General features: G+C 45.8%; 1 protein-coding gene across 1 annotated transcript; it reads left to right on the plus strand.

Annotated features, from left to right (window-relative positions):
• Positions 1-1,430: 1,430 nt before the first annotated feature.
• LOC100274128 (uncharacterized) lies at positions 1,431-7,460 on the plus strand. The gene is made up of 2 exons (NM_001148506.1): positions 1,431-1,755; positions 5,975-7,460. Exons 1-2 carry the CDS (start codon positions 1,504-1,506, stop codon positions 7,175-7,177), a joined length of 1,455 nt encoding a protein of 484 aa, NP_001141978.1. The 5' UTR covers positions 1,431-1,503; the 3' UTR covers positions 7,178-7,460.
• Positions 7,461-9,597: the final 2,137 nt, after the last annotated feature.

Raw genomic sequence — 9,597 nt, forward strand, 5'->3', positions numbered from 1 at the left:
AGTGCACCCATGCAAGGGTGTGGCTCCCACTTTATCCGCTCAAGGTTCAATTGCTCTCTACTGTTTGATTCTTCGTCACTCCGGTACAGTGAATCACCCACAATTATTTACAATATGAGTTGGATCGCCCACAATCTCTATCGTGTGATCATCAAACTATCGATAAACCACCCATTCATTTAGTAATATCAATCACCAAGAGTAACAAGCACAAACTATCACTTGATTTGAACAAGTGATGATGGATTTAGAGATTGTAATGATCTTGGACACCTTGCTACAAAGGTGGTTAAAACAGATAGACATATATGTTTCAGTTTAGTGTATCGTCTTGTTGAGCTTGCATTAATCTTGCCAGTGGCAATTGCAACTATTGAGAGGGCCTTCTCTGCTATGAACATTATCAAGACTGAAAGAAGAAATAAAATGGGTAATGAATGGATGAATAACAACATGCTATGGTATATTGAGCGGGATATGTTTGTAGATAATAAAGATGGAAAGATTTTGAAGCATTTTTAAGGCTTAAGGACTCAGAAGATAGATTTACCTCGTAACATAAACTAATGAACGATATGTATTGATTATTGTATTTCTAGAATTCGTATCGACTGATTTTTAGGCTACATATTTCTTGAATGTTTAAATTGTATCTTGCTTCTTATATCATATTAAACATCAATTATATTTTTTTGTTTGGTTTAATTTTTTTATAGACTTAGCTTAGTAGCCTCCTCTTCGACCAATTCTGGATCGGATATAATGTCTATCACTAAAAAATAGCATCGTTAATTCCTAAAATAAATCTAAAAACTATGAGCACCTACGTTAAATTGAGGTATTGAGTTTGGGTTGGTAGGTCCCACCAAAATGAATCAGATCAACTGAGTTATGTTTAGTTTGCCACTTTAGCCTTACTTTATTTACATGGTATAACAAACTAATTGTCATTTTAATGAAGTTGGTGAAACTTTTGATAACATTATATATTGTTGTCAAATTCATGATCCAAACAACAATGTTTTCCAGTTCATGAGTGGATTTTCAACTCAAGCCTGATTGTAACTCCGAGTCTCTGACTCTGACCCTCACACACAGTCACGATACTCACGTTTCTTGACTTGGAATTCGGATGACGCGTTCTAGAAGCAAAGCCTAAATTCCTATCTACTCGGTATACAAATAATGAACTACTACTAAAAAGCAAGGAAACTGACAGACAAAGGGCGTGTTCGGCTGGCTACAAGCCGACACTGTTGCAGCTGTTTGGACTGCTGCAGCTGCAATCCATAGAGAGAAAAATACTGTAGAAGCCGCAGCCGCAGCCGGATTGCAGCCGCAGCAAGCCGCAGCGACAAGCTGAAAATAATTATGGTGACAAATCCAAGCCCACGCGGCCGAGGAGACTCCCCCCTCCACTTGGGAGTTGGGATCCACCAACCTTCACCCACTCGCAGCAGGCAGCAGGCGGCAGCAGCAGCACGCGCTGCCGCAGCACCAGTCATGGAGGTCGCCGGCGCCCGCGAGCCCGGTAGCGGAGGAGGAGGAGGTGGCGGCGGTGGCGGACCAGCCCCGTTCCTGCTGAAGACGTACGAGATGGTGGACGACCCGTCGAGCGACGCGGTGGTGTCATGGAGCGACGCATCCGACGGGAGCTTCGTCGTCTGGAACCAGCCCGAGTTCGCCGCGCGGATGCTGCCTACCTACTTCAAGCACAACAACTTCTCCAGCTTCATCCGCCAGCTCAACACATACGTGCGTAACAACGGCTCCACCTCCCTGCTCTGCGCTGTCTGGCTCTTGTATATGGTGCGCTGCTCGTGTTGGTGATCCGGGGCACTCCTTTGGTTGGAGTGGTGGGGGATTTGGGCGTTAAGGTTGCGCGGGTGAGAGGGATCGTCCTCCTTTGGTTGGAGTAAAGGTGAATTTTGTGCTGTTTCGTTTTGGGGAATTTTGCGTCGTGATTTGGGCTCAGAGGAGCCTTCATTTCAGTAGCCTTCTGCCGAATTGTTAGTTTATCTGGGTTTCTATTTTTTGGTAGATTGATTGGTTGGAAACATAGAATTGGGCCAAAATAAATGCTGGGAAACCGAAAACTCAACATGTTCATGTTCCCCAAAGTCCAAACACAATGTATGGGTGTGTGGTCGTGTGATGTTGTTCTAATATAGCTCCCGGCTAAGAATTAGAACTAGCCGCATTCAGTGAAAACGCCATAATTCTGTGTATTGGCGGACCCGACATGTACGTAGGGAGTGTAACACATTGGATCTCTTAATCCTAGTCATACCTAACTTAGCTTATTAGCCAAATACAGAATCCGTGCAAGGCATGAATGTCTAACATGCAAATATGTTTATACCCCTATTATCAAAACTGTAGCAGGTCGAATGTTAAGATTGGACTGAAATTTGATTAAGACTGGCGTTGGGAGATCTTTGGTGAAGATGTCAACATACTATGGTGAGGTGGACAGAATGCGGACATGGCCAGAGGCAACAGGCTCATGAACGAAATGCAATTGGATCTTTACATGTTTGGTACTCTGATGTTGTATGGGATCTGTGGAGAGATACACTTAGGGGTGGTAATAGATCACGATCCAAATGCCCCATCACAAAAAGTTAGGGCCCTTAAATAATGTTAGTTCAAAAATAAATAAGTGATTCGATCCTTAAAGTTTATAGTGTAAAATCTAGAGCCCATTATCATCCCTAGATACACCACACCAAATTATCATAGTAGACCAAAGTAGCCTGATCGAGAGGAGAGTGAAGTTCCATCAACAATTGACGAAGCCATGCAGCCTCGATGACCTCATTGGTGACAATATGGTACTCGGCCTCAGCACTAAAGCAGGACATAATCTGCTGACGCTTAGATGAATAATTGATAAGATTGTTGCCAAGAAACACACCGTAACCAGATTTGGACCAACGACTGTCAGGGTAGTCGACCCAATCAGCACCAGTATAAACCACTGGAGAGGCTGGAGCTGTCCGATGGAGAGTGAGGCCATAGCCAAGAGCGTCGTAAAGGTAACAAAGAATCCGCTTGACCAGAGCAAGGTGAGGAACTCGAGGGTCATGCTTGTATAAACAAACCTACTGAACCGCGTAAGCAACATCATGACGAGTGAAGGTGAGGTACCGAAGAGCACCCGCAGGGCTTTGATAGTCTATAGCATCAGGAACATCATCACTGGCTGCTGAGAGCTTCGAATGTGTGTCATCTGGGGCGCTAGAGGATTTGCAGCTAGACATGCCAGCATGCTCGAGGATCTCCAAAACATAGTGATGCTGAGAGATGCATGGAGGCAGGGGCGGACCCAGGCCCATGGCCGCCTGGGCCACGGCCCGGGGCGCAGGCCCATTAATTATTTTAGAAGATCGGAGATCCTGGGCAAGCAGAGCGCCGACCGCCGAGCGCGTGACGGCTCGCCGCGCGCGAACCCTAGTTCGCCACTTCGCCGGCTCGCCGCGCGCCGCGCCCCGTCCGACCGTCCCCGTCCTCCGCGCGCCACACCTCGTCCCCGTCCGCCGCAGCCCAGCCTCCAGTGCGCCGTCGCGCCACACGCCGCGCCCCGTCCGCCGCGCGCCGCGCCCCAGTCCGCCGTGGCGCCGCCCCATCCGCGTCCAGGCGTCCAGGGTCCGCCGAGGCCGAGCGCTCGCCCAGCGGCCAGCGCGGCAGCGGCCTAGCCGGCAGCCCAGACGCCCAGTCCGCGTCCGCCGAGCGCCGAGCCGGCGCCCACCAGCCAGCCGCACGCGCCTAGCGATTGCCGATTGGGATTTGGGTGCCTCTCCGCCGCGCCCCAGCCCATTGCCGATTGGGATTTGGGTGCCTCTCCGCCGCGCCCCAGCCCAGTCCCTGCAGCCTGCATACTGTAGGTATGTAGCTCCTCGCTCGGCTTCGCTTTCTTGATTAATTCGCTCTCTCCAGACCCGGACTACTCGTGCCTTGTGCTAACCGTGCTTTCCGCTGTTTGTCTGCAATGAACAGCCGGCGAATCTTTAACATCTATTGATCTATGATAATGTTGTTTCGCCGTACATTTTTTTATATGTTACTATTAGAATTTATGGTCGTTTCGGCCCGGGTCTTAGCTAATTTCTGGGTCCGCCACTGCATGGAGGTGCACTGCCGAGTCGCAGAGAGTCCCAAGAAGTGATGCAGGGGATCAGGATCCTTCATTGAGAACTCATGCTTGGAAATATTCTTGCGATAATTCTTTGCTTTGGCCAAACCGACATATACATAGGAAGTTTACAGCCGTAGGAGGAGATAACATATTGGATCTTTTAATCCTAGTCATACTTAACTTAGCCTATTAGCCAAATACAGAATTCGTTCAAGGTACAATTGACTAACATGCAAATACGTCTACCATTCAGAAGCAGAACCGGTACTGAGTTCCACTTGTCATGGTTCCATTGGCAAAGCACTAGTCTTATGGTTGATCCTAATGGTTGACTTTTTCTGATGTTTTTGTTTTAGGCTTACAAGCGTAGTTTCTGGTGGTGCTTAATTGTGTACAAGTGCTCTTTTGAGTTGTAGACACTACTAATTATGATTAGTGGATGTGAAGGCGGTTGATTTGTAGCCTTAGTATCATCATTCAAGCTACAACGAGAGCATCCCCCTATGCTAGGGTAGTCAGAATTTCAGTAACCTTATGTATATCTAAATCAATCTAATGTTCTGGTGATTAGTAAGGTCTAGGTCAAACAAGCTTAATCCATTTGCATGTATTAAAAAAGTTGCATTATGCCTTGCTTTCCACAATTACTAATTCACTTTTATGTTTTGAAAACTGAAAATTTCTTAAGGAAGCTCGCATTGACAATGAGTACCGACTTGGTTTGACAGTCATATTTGAAGATAATCCTTTTGTAGTATCAGAAAAATGGAGGGCCGGACTTAGTTCGGGTGCTGATTGGTGTGCTCATTATTTGGTCCAAATGAAGAAGCTCTTGTGGCTTGTGCCATGAATAACCTGAGTTATAAAAGTCAACTAGTTTATGGATTGGATCAGGGTTGATCTTGTTAATCCAGCATCCATGGTTCTGTTGAATATTTGTCAACCATGTTCCTTTATTGGGTCCACCTTTCTAATTTCATTTATAATCAATATAAATTGTAGTTAAATCCAGTAGCATGGTCTGCATTTGAACTCTGTGCTGTGGCCTGTGGCCTCCATTTGGCTATTAATTCTATTGTTGTTTAGTAATGTAGTTCTTACCTCTATGTTGTATCTATGCACAAGTCATTTCTTTTGGATCCTATTGATCTCTCTGAGAACATGAAGGCTCAGATATGTTCATAGCGTGTAGAAAAAGTGGCAATATGGATTTGGGATTCTGGTTTCAGAATTTCTGTTTTCTAGATCTTCACCGGGAGCTGGGGTTTTTTTTTTCTAGTCCAATCTCGGTAAAAGTCAGGTCTCCTGGTGTTTTCACTTGTTGTTTCAATATTTTCAAAGTGAAAATGTACACAAATGGTTGCAAAAAACATAGAAAGAAATCACTCTACTCCCACTGCAAGTTTCTGCTCCGGTCCACCTGGAATTTCAGGTTCCCTGCAGTGAACTCCGGTATTAGGAGTTTAGGACCCAGTTTGAACTTCCATTCACTTGTCTGTTGGACCGGCTCTATATGTTTTAAGTGAATCACTAGTGTTAACTGTAGAGTATAGTGTAGACATTAGTCATTTTTTTTCGTTTAGTGAGGTAATAAGCATATGTAAACTTTTCATTCTATTAAGATCTATATACCACTTTTTTCCTAATGCTTTTTTGTGCTTGTTCCAGTCCTTAAAGAAACTTGAATCACTTTGATATTATTGCGTGATGCTTGCTTGTTTTGTGTAACAGCATCTTTGTTGACTTGTAACAGCGAACTGTTTGGGAAAGAACTGCGTAAGCAATTTTGATTCCCTAAAACAATGGAAACCCACTAAGAAAATGTCAATGCTGCAGGGTTTTCGCAAAATAGACCCAGAGCGCTGGGAATTTGCTAATGAGTACTTTGTCAAGGGACAGAAGCACCTGCTGAAGAATATCCACAGGAGGAAACCCATCCACAGCCATAGCCATCAGCCAGGTGCCCTGCCTGACAATGAGCGTGCGTTATTTGAGGATGAGATTGACAGGCTTTCACGAGAGAAAGCTGCCCTCCAGGCTGACCTCTGGAAATTCAATCAGCAGCAGTCAGGTGCTGTGAACCAGTTAGAAGATCTTGAGCGGCGAGTGCTTGACATGGAGCAGCGACAGACGAAGATGCTCAGCTTCTTGCAGCAGGCTAGGAAGAATCCTCAGTTTGTCAGGAAGCTCGTTAAGATGGCAGAGGAATCCCCAATCTTTGCGGACGCGTTTCACAAGAAGCGAAGGCTACCTGGGCTTGAATGCATCACGGATGCTACCGAAACTGCCACTAGCTTTTTCGATGACCATAGCAGTAGTTCCAGGCAAGAAATGGGTAACCTTCTGAATCAGCACTTCTCTGACAAGCTGAAGCTTGGACTCTGTCCTGCAATGGCGGAAAGCAACCTCATCACCCTGAGCACCCAAAGCTCACATGAAGATAACGGGAGCCCTCTTGGGAAGCATCCAGATTACGAGAGAACAGGCATGGAGTGCCTTCCACTGGTGCCACAGATGATGGAGCTCTCTGACACTGGAACATCCATCTGTCCCTCGAAGAGTGTGAGCTTTACAACAGCTGCAAATGACGACGGGTTCTTGCCATGCCACCTCAACCTCAGCCTTGCATCATGTCCAATGGATGTGGTCAGAAGCCAAATCCCCGATGCAAACGTGAACACTGTGGATGAGAAGGATGGCCCACCGGAGGTGACCACACCCACCATGGAGAAGGACGACGGCATGCCTGACAGATGCCATGATGCTACCCAGAACCAGAAGGAGGCTTCAGGTCACGCTGGGGCCGCAGCAGATGCAACGGGTAGGCCGCATCGGGGCAGCCAAGCTCCCCCTGAAGAACATACAGGTCCCCAGGTGGTGGTGAACGACAAGTTCTGGGAGCAGTTCCTTACCGAGAGGCCGGGCTGCCCCGAAGCCGAGGAAGCAAGCTTCACCCTGAGGAGGGATCCAGACCACACGCATGCGTACGACGAGGGCACTGGAAGTGACACGAGAGATATGGGGCAGCTGAAACTCTGACCTTGAGTTTTTCTAGCATGACCTTGAGTTTTTGCTGGAAATTGGAATGGCACGAAGGTCTGTCTAGGATTGTGTGTAAACAGCATCGCAAGAATGCCCTGTACATATTATCCCAGTATACATACCGGAGACAGAGCAATGCGACTACGGAATTGCTGTTCTGTTGTGGTTAATATGTATATGGTTATACTTCGTTACAGCAAAGCGACCAGTTTACGCAAGCCGCGTTGACAGAATTCGATGTAACAAAGAAAATTCCTTAAAATTCTAGGAAGAGGTGTATAAAGTATCTTATTTTTTTTAACTGATGGAGGTAAATCCTAGAAAGCAAGAAAGTGTTTTCACAGATACGAAACATAGCATTGCCGGGGACACCAGCTTACAAAGGAGGCAAAGCAAGGCCAAAGGCTAACAAAACACCAGGTAACACACCTAACGGGAGTAAGAGAAACCGCAATTGCGTGGTTCCTGTCCGAGGCCGGACGGTCCGAGCTTGGTTGGGACGATGCTCTCTTCTCCTTCGAACAATCTGTAGTGTAAATGCAAGTTTTGCGTAGTTCCTGCCCGAGGCATACCTTGGTGTCACAGACGGTCCACCGGAAGGGTTCGAACGATCCGCGCACAGGTGAATTTTGTAAAAAGCTTCTCCTGTCCGGAATAATCTATTTTATTTCAGACAGTCGACTTAGAATTTGAGATAGATGGAATTATGCACTTGAGAATTAATCAACTAGGTAAACTAGTTAGTCCATAAGATTTGTGATGGTCGTCAAGCACCAAAATTAATTATAGAAAATGGTTAAGGCCATTTCCCTTTCAAACGCAAACACAAGTGTCACAATAAATGGCTCAGAATAATGCTCGGATCTCTCTACAATCATTGAACAACGTTGTGGCAGAGCGTTGGAGTTGTGTATGCTCTTGGAGTGCTTTTTTGCTGAAGGAGGTCACCATGGGGGCCTTTTATAGCCCCAAAAGACCCCATAGTCGTTGCTCCTTCCTTGGAAAAGGATGCTACTTGCCCCGATTTCGGGATTCTAATTGGATCCTTCCTTAGCTGACCGGGCTGGTGCACCTCCGGACCGAGTGCCACATAAGCTAGCTATTGGATCACTCGCGCGCCCCGAGGACTAGCCGTTGGAGGCGGTCCGATGCGCCACCGGACCATGAACAGTGGTAGTCAGGTAAATTATAAAAACAAATTTCCAAGACTGCCGAGTTCAGCCGTTATAAGCGGTCCAGTGCACACGGACCCATTCCGGTGCGCCAGGCCGCCAGAAGACCAAGTCTTGGGGCCCTGTGGACTCAGTCCGGTGCGCCACCGGACCAGTCCGGTGAGGCCCAAACTACCCAATTTTGGCTCTTTTGAGCCAAACTTTTCTAACTCTTTTTGGCTGTCCTTGGCAGCTTTCCTACGACTTAGACAAACATAATTAGTATCTAGTCCAATTGACTAAGTGTGAGAAATTCACCTCTTTATCATAGTTTCATCAAGATTTGCAATATGGCTCAAACTAAGTCATGGAAGCATTTTTCTCCCAGAATTGAGTAAGACAAAAAACAAAAGTGCTAGAAAAATAGTATTAAGCATATACAACTTATTAAACACTCAAACCTCATGTTCTTACTATTTTACCCAAAGTTGCATTTTTAAACTCTAGTTTAGCTTATTTGGACTTAGTTCCTTATATTGCCTTCAATTGGACATGTGCTCATACTCATATCAAAGTAGTTAGGCCATGGTGGTGTGTTGGATATTTAATCAACAAAACAAGTAGAAATGGCTATCTAGCACATTTCTCTTTCAATCTCCCCCATTTTGGTGATTTATGCCAACACACCTAGAGCAACTCAAAAATAACCGAAAGGGCCTCTAGCATAGGTGGTTTGAGTAGCACTCCTTAGGTCCTAGGTTCAACTTCTCGTGGGAGCGAATTTTAGGCTGAGGTTAAAAAATTCCCTCGTCTGTCCCAAGCCAAAGCATAGGTCTAAGGCCCGGTCCCGATCGCGGTCGTTTCTCACATGGGCTGCAGTGCCACTGTGTATGGGTGGGACAGGGGTTTGAGGGTTTTCTCGACCTGCGTGAGAAGGATTTCTTCTTAATATAATGCCTGGATTTGACTTTCCTCCGCAGGTCGAGTAAATCATTATGAGGCAGAAGTGGCAAATTGAAGTTCAGACTCAAACTAAAGAAGAATGATTTGACATATCTGGATCACTTAGCCACCACTTGTTTTAGATTTTGCAATCAAAGCCATTTTTCTAACTTCTAAGTAAAAAAACCCTTGGTTTTGCAAAACAAACCAATTTTAAACACTTGTTTTGATCAAATACCAAAACATTCCCCTTTTTCATAAGATGACTTCTCCCCCATAATAGAATAGTTTTTGTAATAAGAGGGTCCGTCTTTGCTATTAAGA

The sequence above is a fragment of the Zea mays genome, chromosome 5 (genome assembly GCF_902167145.1).
Source record: "Zea mays cultivar B73 chromosome 5, Zm-B73-REFERENCE-NAM-5.0, whole genome shotgun sequence".
NCBI lineage: Eukaryota > Viridiplantae > Streptophyta > Magnoliopsida > Poales > Poaceae > Zea > Zea mays.